A 15,108-nucleotide genomic window follows, 5' to 3' on the forward strand; every position below is an offset into this window, starting at 1 on the left:
CCTCCTGTCCCCCTATCTCTCGGGCCCTATGCCCCCCCCCGCCCCCCGCTCCCGCCCCTCGGACTCTCGGGAGAGGTGGGGACAGCTGGGCGCGAGGGCGAGCGCCGGCAGCTGGGCGAGGCAGCCTCCCTCCCCGAGCCGGCAGTGCCCGGGACGGCCGGGGCCGCGGGGCGGGATTGGAAACTCATCAGCCAGATGGTGCGCCAGATAATCCGGCTGAACGTTCACGCCCGACCCAGGTGAGGAGGCAGCTTTGCCCGGCTCGCCCCTCGGCCTCACTGACCCCAGCGCCGCCCGGACTCGAGCCGCCGGCGGGCGCGCTCCTGGCCCACGTGCTGCTCGCAGCGCCTGTGCGCCCGGGGCGCAGCCGGGAGCCCCCCGCTCGAACCCCGGGCGGCTGGGCGGGCGGCGCTGGGTGGCGGGAGGGGGAGGAGCGGGCGGCGGGGGGCGGGCACGTCCGGGCGCCGCTCAGCGCCATGGAATTAGCCCCGCGGCGGAATAAGCCCGAGCAGACGCCGGCGCAGCCGCGGGCCAGTCCGGGTTTCGTGTCCTGTGTGCCCGCACCATGGCCGCCCCCGGGCTGCGCGGTGAGTCTCTCCTGCCCGGGCCTCTGGTCCTGGGCGTCCGGCGAGTCGTAGGAGGGAGAGGGGCTGCGAGTGACGGAGCTGGCATCCTAACTCCGCGCCTTTGGGGCTGCTGACCCCACTTGAACCTGGAGAGGGAGGCGCAGGGCACTGGTCCCTTCTCCGCCGGGGTCGGGGAGCTGAGGGACGCCTGAGCAATTTCCCACATTCTTCTTCTTCTTCTTCTTCTTCTTCTTCTTCTTCTTCTTCTTCTTCTTCTTCTTCTTCTTCTTCTTCATTATTTATCAAGGAGATAGAAGGTAGGGCAAGAGGCAGAGTATTGGTGCAGCGGCTTTTTGGTGATTGATTACCCATTCTTACCTCTGCGTTTTGGCCTCAACTCATTACTAGTCGTTGGATGTTTAGTTTAGCTTATCTAGGGCAAGCAAGCAACTGGGGTTTAATTCACAAGCAGTCTGCTGAGGTTCGGATTCATCCCCGGCGACTTTGACTTTGTCCTCTCTGGAGTGTCCTCAGGATTTCAGGAAGTCTCTTCCCACCCTAACCCAAATCTGCCTTTAAGTGGGGCATTTACACCTCAGGGTGCAGGGAAACACAGGCGCCCCTTCTCTTAGAGGAAAAGCAAGTGGAGGTGGACTTCCTGGGCGGAGGGCATTCTCCTGCCGCATCTCTCAAGTTATACTGAGCAGACACGCACTTGGGCAGGGTTGACTTGCCTGGAAAGGGATTTTGTTGAGTTTCTTATGGCGGTTCTTGAGTGAGGCCTGCGGCTGGGAGGTGCCCACTCCATTGGCATGAACAGTGAATCAAAGGACCTGGAAGGTAGGTGTCAGTCATAGTCCCGGAGATATCTCTAGGAGCCATGTGGACCCTGGTCCAGGACAGAAGGCCCCACTGAGCGAGGTTAGATCTAAGCCCAAAGGCAAGTGGCAGGTGGAGGGAGGATCTTAGACAAGGTGGGGGCTCTCCTAGAGGACTGTGGTATTCTGGGTCCCTCTACTTGCCTGGACTTTGTTCTTGGGACCTGATCTCAGAGCCCTGGCCCATCTAGCTATCTGTCACCCTGACAGACATTTTCTCCTCTCACTCTGTCTTGCCACACACCTGTCATTTTAGGATGCAGAGACCTAATAGGATGGTCCTGTCCAGCAACCTGTAATGCTCTCTGAGTTGCTGTATGTGGGAACCTGGGCCACTTTGCTGGCTGGAGGAAGTTGATGTGTGAGGGGGAGGGGTGAGTTCCAAACACCAGCCTCAGGTACTGGTCTCGTTACACCGTGTACCTTTTCTGCCATCATCCATGGTAGGGCAAGGCTTGAGGACATGAGGCATAGGGCCTAAGGTGAAGCTTGTCTTTGATTTAATGAAATAAGGACCTGATTTTCTGGAAATCCACCCATCTGTGAACTCTTTGTGCTGGCTGAGAGAAACTTGTCCCACCCTATGTGTGGCATTCTTAGAGCACATGGAGAACCGAAATTTGACCACTAGACATAAGGATCTTACCTCTAGCTGCAAAACAGAATCAGTCTCTATTTGTGATCAGGGGGTTAGACAAAGCCTCTCTGCAGAGATGAGCTGGGACAGAGATTGTGCTAAATGAAAAAACAAGCCTTGCAAATATCTGGAGAATGATCTTGCAAAGGCAAATATATATAGGTGAAGGACCCTGCGGCAGGAGTGTGCTTGAGCTGTCCAAAAAATAGTGCGGAAGCCAAGTGCCTGGAGCAGAGGGATGAAGAGGGAGAGTGGCAAGAGTGAGCCAGCTCACGCAGAGTCTCGTAGCTCAGGCCATCTGTTCTTGGCATTCAGAGAAAAGGTAGACTAATATTCCTCAAGCATCTACTTTATCCAGACACTGTGCTAGGTGCTTTGCCTCACAACAACTTTGTTGTTAATGTTCAGTCCATTTCATCGAAGAGGAGCCTGAAGTTCAGAGAGTTTCAGAAATATGCCAGTTATATTGTGTTAACCACTGAATAATCACAGAAGGATAAAGTTGGAATTCAAACTTGTTTTCCCTAGCACCTCACCTTGTGGCTTTTGCTCTGTTCATAAGAAGTCATTAGAAGGAAGTATAGGTACCAGCAAGTGGGGCTGGGAAATGTGGGGGGAACTGGGGCTTTCAGGGGGAGACTGATTTTACAAGGCTGTTAGGGAAATGTGGTGGCCACAGTCCAGGCAGGGCTGTATCTATACATTACAGTTGACCCTTGAACGACACAGCTTTGAACTGCGTGCATTCACTAATATGCAGATTTGTTTTTATAGTACAGTACCAGAAGTGTATATGATTTTCTTAGCATTTTCTTTTCTCTAGGTTTGTTCTTAGAATACAGTATATAATACATATACAAAACACGTGCTAATTAATTGTCTATGTTACTGGTAAGGCTTCCAGTGAACAGTAGGCTATTAGTAGTTAAGTTTTGGGGGAGTCAAAAGTTACATGCAGATTTTTAACTGCACGAGGGGATTGGCACCCCTAACCCTGCGTGGTTCGAGTCAACTCTATTTCCAATCTGGAATCATCATGGTTAGTTTATCTCGTGGGACCAAGCCCGAGGAGGCTGGTTGTCATCACCAAACTCATAAGGAAATGTGCCATTGTGATCTACACTGGGGACATGTCTTAACCAGCACGGATTACCTCAGTTCCACATTTGGGGTTTACAGAGGCATGGGAAACTGACCTAGTGACCACAGGGGGAAGAAGATGTGCTTAGTGTCCTGATGGGCTCTAGCAAATCTGGCTCACTCTATTATGCCCCTGTAAGTGCAGCTCAGATCAGCTCAGAGGACACCTGTGAGCTGGAATGTATGCCAAATACTATGCTCAGTGTTGGAGTTACAAAGATTAATAGGGCACAACACCCTGCCTGTTAAGACCTTACCTTCTAGACTCTTGGTCCCCTAAGACGGTCTTAATACTTTAGCAGCCTTATCCACTGCTGTTCGTCATAGGAAGGAGGAGGTGGGGTCAAACTTTGACTTGTTCAGACCACACCAATGACATTAGCATGACCCTACTGTGGTTCTTTCAAAATGTGCTAAACATCTTTCTTGGACTCCTACTGACAACCCTGCATTTCCTCCAGAAACTTCAAGGAGGTAACTTTTAAGTCTGTCTGGCTGACAACCTTCCACCTAGGTTAGTCTCTGCTGAAACTACTGAGGGATTGCAGTTCTCACAATTAGCTGGTGTTACTCCCTTCCTCTGTTGAGCAAATACAAGTTAGAGGGCACACTACCCTTTGTTAAAAAACGAAATTCAACCGAGTAAAATTGAAGGTCGAATTGGTTGTATTAAGTGATACACGAATTTGGCAACATCCCATCCAGCAAGTAGAGGGGAGCTCTGAGGAGTCCTACAAAATGGAAGGTTTTTATAGGAAGGAGGCTGGGGCAAGAAGTTATTAGCAAAGAAAAAGGATAGTTTCAGGCCTGGAAACCATCTTTTTGGGGAAAGGGAATGATAGTGTTTTTATCATGCGGTTTACTACCTCACCAGTGTTGATGGGGAAATTTCAGACAAACCTTTCAAAGGTCACATACCCAGGATAAAAGGTCACATTCCAGGGATAGGTTGAACTTGTTGATTTTCTGTGTGTGTGTGTGCGCGTGCACGTGTGCGTGTGTGCTCACGCACGCATGCATGCCTGCACCTGTGCAAATGACTCCATTTTGAGCTTGTTTCTTTGTTAATACCTTGTATCTTCTGACTTGTTCACTGACGTAGGGATAATCCATACTTTCTAGCAGTCCTTGATGCCTGATATACATCATTAGCTGATTTAAAAATAGCTTAAAAAAAGCAATAATATACTTCCATTGTGAAAAACGTTTAAATACAAATAAATAAAATAAAAATAAAAGTTCCCTGTTTTTAACTATTTTGGTAATTATTCTTCACCCAAATCCCTTTTTAATCTGTTTTTATTTTTGCCTGTATCAAAGAACTATTTCTCTTATTATTTATTAATCTTCAAACAGTTTACAAAAGAGGAAACCCCAGATACAATAACACTTAAATGAACAAATGCCAAATAATGGAGGATTGGGAACACAGTATTATATCACAAAACCTAGACTAAGAATAGGTACTGCAGTTGAACAAAAATTTATCTGTGAACTTCCTGACAGGCAGGTCAGAAAAGAGACAGCAAGTTATGGGTTTCATTGTCTAATAGAAGGAGGCTAGTTCTAGTTCATCAACATTAAACTTTGAGAAGAATGTCACAGTGATATTTGTGCTATTTATATAAGACATTGCCCAACATAATGAGCTGTAGTTTCATTAATAGATTTTTTGGAAAGAGTATTAATCATCACGTGAGCATCTATTGTTTCTGATTTTTTTAAAAGGGGTGTTTGTGTTCTATTCTTTCTTGGGCCACTCCACCCTATTATGTTTTTAAAAATGCTGTTTGCAAACCTGTAGATCACCGGCCATTGGGGTAAACCTCTAATTTGAAAAGTAGTGGCTTATGGCATATAAAAAGCTCCACAGTTCATCATCCATTTAGACCAGAGGGCTGCCAGTCTATTTCGCCTCTCCTCTGTAGGAGGGAGACACAAGACCCTTCCTCAGGAACAGCTCCCCAGTTTCCATCTGGTACCATTTCCCTTCGGCCTGAAGAACCTCCTTTAGCAGGTGTTGAAGTGCAGTTCTGCTGGTGACAAACTCTCAGCTTGTGTTTTTTTTTTTTTTAAGATTTTATTTATTTATTTGAGAGAGAGAGAGAGAACAGGGGGAGGGCTAAACAGAGAGGGAGAGAAAGAATCTCAGGCAGACTCCCCACTGAGCACAGAGCCCGACACAGGGCTCGATCTCACGACCCTGAGATCATGGCCTGAGCCAAAACCAAGAGTCGGACACTTAGCTAACTGAGCCACCCAGTCATCCCTCTTAGCTTGTGTTTTTATGGAAAACTGTCTATTTCACTCTCCTTTTGGAAGAATACTTGCATCAGACAAGTTTTTCCTTTCAGGACTCCCAGGTGTTCTCTGTCGGTCTCCATGGTTTTGATGAGAAGTCAGCCTTAATCCAGATTTTTATTTTACCCATGTGTAATACCTTCCTAATCTGGTAGCTCTTGATATTAATATTTTATTTTTATTTTTGGTGTTCAGCAGTCAGCCTATGATGTGCCCAGGGGTGATTTTCTTTGTATTTTTCTTCCTTGAGTTTGTTGACCTTCTTGAGTATGGATATTAATTGTATTTTATCAACTTTTGGGAAATTTCACTCACTCTTTCTTCAGTTGTTTTTCTGCCTGACTTTCGGTCGTCTTCTTTTTCTAACATGTATGTTAGACCATGTGGTCCCAACCAGTTCCTGAGACTGTGTTAATTTTTTTTCAGTCTTTAGTCTTCTGTTCTCTAGATTGGATCATTTCTATTGATCCATCTTTAACTTCACTGATCTTTTGTCTGCCTTCTTCACTTTGCTGTCAAGCTCATCCAATGAAGTTTTTCTTTTTCTTTTTGTACTTTTCAGTTCTAGGAATTCCATTTTTTTTAAATGCCAGCTTTATTGAGATATAATCACATACCATAAAATCCACCCTTTAAAGATGTACAATTCAGTCGTTTTTATTCATAGAGTTGTGCATCTTTCACTGCTAATTTCAGAACATTTTCATTATCCTAAAAAGAAACCTCATACTCACTGACAGCCATTCACCTTTCTTCCCTCCCTCTTACTCCTGATGACCACTAATGTACTCTCTGTCTCCATGGATTTGCCTATTCTGGATTTTATATATAAGTGGAATCATACTGTATATAGTGTTTTGTGTCTGGGCTCTTTCACTGAGCATGCTTTCAGTGTTTAGCCATATCGTGACATGTATCAGTAGCTCAATTCTTTTTAAAGTGGAATAATATTCCCTTCTTTAGATACACCACATTTGTTTATTTATCATTTGATGGACATTTGGATTTCCACTTTCTGGTTACTATGAATAATGCTGCTATGAATGTTCACATACAAGTTTTTGTGTGTGGTATGTTTTTATTTCTCTTGGGTATATACCTAGAGTAGAATGGCTGGATCATATGGAAGCTCTGTGTTTAACATTTCAGGCATTGCTAGGCTATTATTTTACATTCCCACCAGCAACGTCTGAGGGCTCCAATTTCTCTACATCCTCACTGACCCTTGTTATTGTTTGTCTTTTTTTTTTAAATCATAACCATCCTAGTGGTGTGAAGTGGTGTGTCATAGTTTTGATTTGCATTTCTTTAATGACTAATGATGTTGAACATCTTTTCATGTGCTATTGAATATTTCTTGCCTATCTTCTTTGGAGAAATGTCTATTCATATCCTTTGCTCATTTTGAAATTAGGTTTTTTTTTTAATTGTTGAGTTGTAAAAGTTCTTTATATATTTTGGATACAATCCCTATTCTGATATATGACTTGGAAATATTTCCTCCCCTTCTCTAGGTTGTATATTCACTTTATTAACGGTGTCTTCTTTTTTTAAAGATTTTATTTATTTACTTATTTATTTATTTAGAGAGGGAGCAGGGGGAGGGGCAGAGGGAGAAGGAGAGAGAGAGAACCTCAAGCAGACTCTGAATGAAGCCCGACATGGGGCTTGATCTCACAACCCTGAGATCATGACCTGAGCTAAAATTAAGAGTCGGATGCTCAACGACTGAGCCACCCAGGCGCCCCATTAATGGTGTCTTTTGAAACATTTTTAATTTTGATGCAAGTCGGTTTGTCTATTTTTCTTTGATTGCTTGTGCTTTTTGGTAGAATAGCTAAGAAATCATTGCTTAACCTAAGGTAATAAAGATTTACTCTTGTGTTACCTTTCACATGTTTTATAGTTTTACCTACTGCATTTAGGTCATGATCCATTTTTGAAAATATGAATTTTTATGTATGGTGTGACGAAAGGGCCCCACTTCCTTCTTTTGTGTGTGGATATCCAGTTGTCCCAGTAGCATTTCCCCATTTCTTTCCCCACTTCTTAGTTCCTTTGTTGAAATTCACAGTTTTATTTCTGGAATCCCAATTCCGATGACTGATCAATTTTTCTATCCTTATGCCAATACCACAGTAACTTTAAATAAGTTTTTTTTGTATTTGATTTTCTGTCCTGCAACTTTACTGAATTTATTAGTTCTAACAGTTTTTTGATAGTCTTCAGGGTTTTCTCTATATAATATTATGTCATTTGAATAGTGCCAGTTTTATTTCTTCCTTTCCAATTTGGCTGTCTTTATTTCTTGTTCTTGCCTAATTGCTGTGCTTGTAGTAAGTTTTGAAATCAGGGAGTGTGAAACCAATTACATTGATTTTTGTTTGTATTTTCTAGTTCTCTGAACTTTTGCAGTTTCCATATCTTCCACTTATTAAGATCATACTTATCTTTATTTATTAGAACATATTTATGTTTGCTAGTTTAAAGTCTTTTCTTTGTTAAACCCAACATTTGGGCTGTGTTGAGATCATGTGTGTGTTTTGTTTGTTTGTTTTTGGTGACAAAGTCCTGTTTATTTTATTTTATTTATTTTTTATTGTTATGTTAATCACCATACATTACATCATTAGTTTTTGATGTAGTGTTCCATGATTCATTGTTTGTGCATAACACCCAGTGCTCCACGCAGAATGTGCCCTCTTTTTTTTTTAATAGAACGTGCCCTCTTTAATACCCAACACCAGGCTAACCCATCCTCCCACCCCCCTCCCCTCTAGAACCCTCAGTTTGTTTTTCAGAGTCCATTGTCTCTCATGGTTCGTCTCCCCCTCCGATTCCCCCCCTTCATTTTTCCCCTCCTGCTATCTTCTTCTTTTTTTTTTTTTTAACATATATTGCATTATTTGTTTCAGAGGTACAGATCTGTGATTCAACAGTCTTGCACAATTCACAGCACTCGCCATAGCACATACCCTCCCCAACGTCTATCACCCAGCCACTGCATCCCTCCCACCCCACCCCTACTCCAGCAACCCTCAGTTTGTTTCCTGAGATTAAGAATTCCTCATATCAGTGAGGTCATATGATACATGTCTTTCTCTGGTTGACTTATTTCACTCAGCATAACACCCTCCAGTTCCATCCATGTCATTGCAAATGGCAAGAGCTCATTCCTTTTGATGGCTGTGTAATATTCCATTGTATATATATACCACATCTTCGTTATCCATTCATCTGTCCATGGACATCTTGGCTCTTTCCACAGTTTGGCTATTGTGAAGTCCTGTTTATTTGAGAAGCATAAACAGCACAACTAGGAAAGAGTAAAGAGAACAAATACAAGGCCCCGTCACAGACGGTGTCTGTGTGTCTGACCAAGGCTGGCCCAGCAGCCTTGACAATGCAGGTGCAAATCTTTGATGAGGCTGGGGAGAGAGTAAATTGGCCCCGGGTCCCTCTGGACCTAGTGAAAAAGGCCAGAGGGCAGAAATGAATTTTTATTGCTTGCTTTGTGTCTTTCATGGGTCACTTATGCCTGTTTCTTGCATGTCTAGTAAGTCTTGATGTAAAACGGACATTGTACATGATACAACATTATCTTTCTCTCAGGAGAGTTATAATTTCTTTTAAGAGAAGTTTTCTAGCATACAGTTCAATTACTGGCTGATCCGTTTGAGCTTAATATTTAGGTGCGGTTTTCTGCTTCATTAAGGTATATTTTTGGAAAATGCAAGGTTTTCCCCATGATTCTCTAACTTGGTAAGACTCAACCTCTCACTCATTTTAGACCCAAACACACCTCCAGATTGAAAGTGAGGGGATGGAAAACCACTTACCATGCTAATGGGCATCGAAAGAAAGCTGGAGTGGCAATCCTTATATCAGACAAATTAGATTTTAAACAATAGACTATAATAAGAGATGAGGAAGGGTACTATATCATAATTAAAGGGTCTCTCCAACAAGATGATCTAACAATTGTAAATATCTATGCCCCTAACATGGGAGCAGCCAATTATATAAGACAATTAATAACAAAAATCAAAGAAACACATTGACAACTGTACAATAATAGTAGGGGACTTTAACACCCCCCTCACTGAAATGGACAGATCATCTAAGCAAAAGATCAGCAAGGAAATAAAGACTTTAAATGACACACTGGACCAAATGGACTTCACAGATATATTCAGAACATTCCATCCCAAAGCAGCAGAATACGCATTCTTCTCTAGTGCCCATGGAACATTCTCCAGAATAGATCACATCCTAGGTCACAAATCAGGTTTCAACCGGTACCAAAAGACTGGCATCATTCCCTGCATATTTTTGGACCACAGTGCTTTGAAACGAACTCAATCACAAGAGGAAAGTTGGAAAGAACTCAAATACATGGAGGCTAAAGAGCATCCTAGTAAAGAATGAATGGGTCAACTAGGAAATTAAAGAAGAATTAAAAAAATTCATGGAAACCAATGAAAATGAAAACACAACTGTTCAAAATCTTTAGGAGGCAGCAAAGGCGGTCCTAAGAGGAAAGTATATAGCAAAACAAGCCTTTCTCAAGAAACAAGAAAGGTCTCAAATACACAACCTAACCCTACACCTAACGGAGCTGGAGAAAGAACAGCAAAGAAAGCCTAAACCCAGCAGGAGAAGAGAAATAGTAAAGATCAGAGCAGAAATCAATGAAATAGAAACAAAAAGAACAGCAGAATAGATCAACACAACTAGGAGCTGGTTTTTGAAAGAATTAATAAAATTGATAAACCCCTGGCCAGACTTACCAAAAAGAAAAGAAGAATGACCGAAATAAATAAAATCATGAATGAAAGAGGAAAGATCACAACCAACACCAAAGAAATACGAACAATTATAAGAACATATTATGAGCAACTATATGCCAGCAAATTAGATAATCTGGAAGAAATGGATGCATGCCTAGAGAAGTATAAACTACCAAAACTGAACCAGGAAGAAATAGAAAACCTGAACAGACCCATAACCACTAAGGAAATTGAAGCAGTCATCAAAAATCTCCCAACAAACAAGAGCCCAGGGCCAGATGGCTTCCCAGAGGAATTCTACCAAACATTTAAAGAAGAATTAATACCTATTCTTCTGAAACTGTTCCAAAAAATAGAAATGGAAGGAAAACTTCCAAACTCATTTTATGAGGCCAGCATTACCTTGATCCCAAAACCAGACAAAGACCCCATCAAAAAGTAGAATTACAGACCAATATCCTTGATGAACATGGATGCAAAAATTCTCACCAAAATATTAGCCAAAGGATCCAACAGTACATCAAAAGGATTATTCACCATGACCATGCGGGTTTTATTCCTGGGCTGCAAGGTTGGTTCAACATCCACAAATCAATCAACGTGATACAATACATTAATAAAAGAAAGAACAAGAACCATATAATCCTCTCAATAGATGCAGAAAAAGCATTTGACAAAGTACAGCATCCTTTCTAGATTAAAACTCTTCAGAGTCAGGGATAGAGGGTACATACCTCAATATCCTAAAAGCCATCTATGAAAAACCCACAGCGAATATCATTCTCAATGGGAAAAAACTGAGAGCTTTCCCCCTAAGGTCAGGAACATGGCAGGGATGTCCACTATCACCACAGCTATTCAACAGAGCACTGGAAGTCCTAGCCACAGCAATCAGACAACAAAAAGAAATCAAAGGCATCTGAATTGGCAAAGAAGAAGTCAAACTCTCACTCTTTGCAGATGATATGATACTGTATGTGGAAAACCCAAAAGACTCCACCCCAAAACTGCTAGAACTCATGGAGGAATTCAGTAAAGTGGCAGGATATAAAATCAATGCACAGAAATCAGTTGCATTTCTATACACCAACAACAAGACAGAAGAAAGAGGAATTAAGGAGTCGATCCCATTTACAATTGCACCCAAAACCATAAGATACCTAGGAATAAATCTAACCAAAGAGGCAAAGAATCTGTACTCAGAAAACTATAAAACACTCATGAAAGAAATTGAGCAAGACCCAAAGAAATGGAAAAACGTTCCATGCTCATGGATTGGAAGAACAAACATTGTGAAGATGTTAATGCTACCTAGAGCAATCTACACATTTAAAGCAATCCCTATCAAAATACCATCCACTTTTTTCAAAGAAATGGAACAAATAATCCTAAAATTTGTATGGAACCAGAAAAGACCCCGAATAGCCAGAGGAATGTTGAAAAAGAAAAGCAAAGCTGGTGGCATCACAATTCTGGACTTCCAGCTCTATTACAAAGTTGTCATCATCAAGTACTGGCACAAGAACAGGCATATGGATCAATGGAACAGAGTAGAGAGCCCAGAAATGGACCCTCAACTCTGTGGTCAACTAATCTTTGACAAAGCGGGAAAGAATGTCCAATGGCAAAAAGACAGTCTCTTCAATAAATGGTGTTGGGAAAATTGGACAGCCACATGCAGAAGAATGAAACCGGACCATTTCCTTACACCACACACAAAAATAGACTCCAAATGGTTGAAAGACCTAAACGTGAGACAGGAGTCCATCAAAATCCTAAAGGAGAACACAGGCAGCAACCTCTTCGACCTCAGCCACAACAACTTCTTCCTAGAAACATCGCCAAAGGCAAGGGAAGCAAGGGCAAAAATGAACTATTGGGACTTCATCAAGATGAAAACCTTTTGCACAGCAAAAGAAACAGTCCACAAAACCAAAAGACAACCGACAGAATGGGAGAAAATATTTGCAAATGACATATCAGATAAAGGGTTAGTATCCAAAATCTATAAAGAACTTATCAAACTCAACACCCAAAGAACAAATGATCCAATCAAGAAATGGGCAGAAGACATGAACAGACATTTTTCCAAAGAAGACATCCAAATGGCCAACAGACACATGAAAAAATGCTCAACATCGCTTGGCATCAGCGAAATCCAAATCAAAACCTCAATGAGATACCACCTCACACCCGTCAGAATGGCTAAAATGAATAAGTCAGGAAACGACAGATGTTGGCGGGGATGCAGAGAAAGGGGAACCCTCCTACACTGTTGATGGGAATGCAAGCTGGTGCAACCTCTCTGGAAAACAGTATGGAGGTTCCTCAAACAGTTGAAAATAAGAGCTACCATACGATCCAGCAATTGCATTACTGGGTATTTACCCCAAAGATACAAATGTAGGGCTCTGAAAGGGTATGTGCACCCCGATGTATATAGCAGCAATGTCCACAGTAGCCAAACTGTGGAAAGAGCCCAGCTGTCCATCGACAGATGAATGGATAAAGAAGATGTGGTATATATATATATATATATACACACATACATACACACATACACACACACACACACACACACACACACACACACACACACACACACTGGAATATTATGCAGCCATCAAAAGGAATGAGATCTTGCTGTTTGCAACGACGTGGTTGGAACTGGAGGGTGTTGCTGAGTGAAATAAGTCAATCAGAGAAAGACATGTATCATATGACCTCACTGATATGAGGAATTCTTAATCTCAGGAAACAAACTGAGGGTTGCTGGAGTGGTGGGGGGTGGGAGGGATGGGGTGGCTGGGTGATAGACATTGGGGAGGGTATGTGCTATGGTGAGTGCTGTGAATTGTGCAAGACTGTTGAATCACAGATCTGTACCTCTGAGACAAACAATGCAATATATGTTAAGAAAAAAAGAAGAAGATAGCAGGAGGAGAAGAATGAAGGGGAGTAAGTCGGAGGGGGAGACGAACCATGAGAGATGATGGACTCTGATAAACAAACCGAGGGTTCTGGAGGGGAGGGGGGTGGGGGGATGGGTTAGCCTGGTGATGGGTATTAAAGAGGGCACATTCTGCATGGAGCACTGGGTGTTATGCACAAACAATGAATCATGGAACACTACATCAAAAACTAATGCTGTAATAATGTATGGTGATTAACAACATAATAAAATTAAAAAAAAAGATTATGTACCCCACCTTGAAAAACAAACCCCAAAACGAGAACACTCAATCTCTCATCTGTCTTCTCTATTGATCTGTTCAGGGCTTGGCCTTAGATGTTTTTAGGGGTAGTCTGTTATAAACATTTTTCTTGCGTGTGGTTCTTTCTCCTAAATTGGGGTCTCGGTATCTCAGCTGGGTGCCTGGAATGTTAGGAGATCTTAATAAGGTCTTGCTGTTCTGGCTAAGATGGAATGTCAATGCCTTCCAGTACTGTGTGACCTCCAGCATCTTGTTCTGATCTCAGTGTTGTGGTAGCCTCTCTCTGGTCAGCCTCATACATCTCGCCCTTATGCATGTAGAGTCTTGCTCGCAGCCAAGGACTCTGAAGGTCCCCGAAGGTCTCTCTGGGGAACTTTCTTTGCACAGATTCCTCCTCTCTTTTGCTCTGCTCCATAATTTCCAGCCATTTTAGCTGCTCCAAGCCTTGATCTTTGCCTTCTCAGTTCAGTGGGATTTTGCTTTACTTGGATTCCTGCTCCCTGAACCCCAGTCAATAATGTGTCTTTATGGGGTTACATTTGTGACTTTCTGTTCTCAGGAATTGTGGTTCCATGTTGATGGTTGCTCAGTGCCTGAAAATGGTTGGCTTGTGTATTTTGTCCTGTTTTATCGCTGTTTACGGAAGAATGTCCACCCCAGTATCAGTGATTTTATCAGTACTGGAAACAAGTTTTTGTCAGCAGGTTTTTAGTCAAAAAGTATTTTGTTGACAAATAGTTTCAGATGTAGGTCATTGGCAAAGGCCAGAAATAACAGGAGTTTCTAATATTAATTCAAAAGTGATCTTCATGATTTAGAAAAGAGTGAAGTTGTGTGTATTTAATTTTAATGAGAAGCTAAGGTCCCAGCCTTAATTTTTGTCTTAAGGGAGAGTTGGACTATGGGGGTGCCTGCAGGCAAGGCCACAACTTTTCTTTAAAAGCATCTTTGTTACTGCTCAACAGTAATTGAACTCAACATAACCAAAGCTCCAGAATTCTATAGCACAAAACATAGGGGAGATTATTTTGCACAAAGCATAGGGAAGAAATCCTTCTGCTCATCTTTTCGGCATTTCAGTTTTTTAACCTACTCTTTCATTGAGCACCTACTGTGTGCCAGGCTGCAGTGATGGTCAAAGATGATATCCAGTCCCTACCTTTGAGTATCTCTCCCGACCTGTGCTTTGCAGAAATTATGAGGGGGCTCTGAAGTCCGTCAGGTTGGGAGAAGTTTGGGAAAGGGTCTGTTGAGCAAGGCTCTGACGTGTGAGTATTTGACTTGGATGGTATCTCAGTGGGCCAATTACTACACTTGTGAGTAGTTATTTATTATTATCTGCATTGCTGTATTAGTTAGGGTAACACTCAGCTGCTCTAACAAATAGACCACAAAATGAATAATGAGTAAAATACGACAGTTTACTTCTTGCTAAAGAAATAGCCCAGGTGGGTAAACAAGTTACTGGGGTGGCTCTTATCCATATAGCTTTCAGGGACCCAGCATGATGGAGGCTTAGCCAATTTCAGCTCTGACTTCCAAGGTGGCCCTGAGGGCTGTCCTCCCAGTTTTCTGAAAGGC

General features: G+C 42.4%; 1 protein-coding gene across 1 annotated transcript in view; it reads left to right on the plus strand.

Annotated features, from left to right (window-relative positions):
• Positions 1 to 488: 488 nt before the first annotated feature.
• ANO2 (anoctamin 2) overlaps positions 489 to 15,108 on the plus strand; it is a 378,292-nt gene continuing 363,672 nt past the window's right edge. The window contains exon 1 of the mRNA XM_027593890.2: positions 489 to 587. Coding sequence (XP_027449691.1) covers positions 566 to 587 — 22 coding nt within the window. The 5' untranslated portion in view covers positions 489 to 565. The remainder of the gene's footprint in view (positions 588 to 15,108) is intronic.

The sequence above is a fragment of the Zalophus californianus genome, chromosome 9 (genome assembly GCF_009762305.2).
Source record: "Zalophus californianus isolate mZalCal1 chromosome 9, mZalCal1.pri.v2, whole genome shotgun sequence".
NCBI lineage: Eukaryota > Metazoa > Chordata > Mammalia > Carnivora > Otariidae > Zalophus > Zalophus californianus.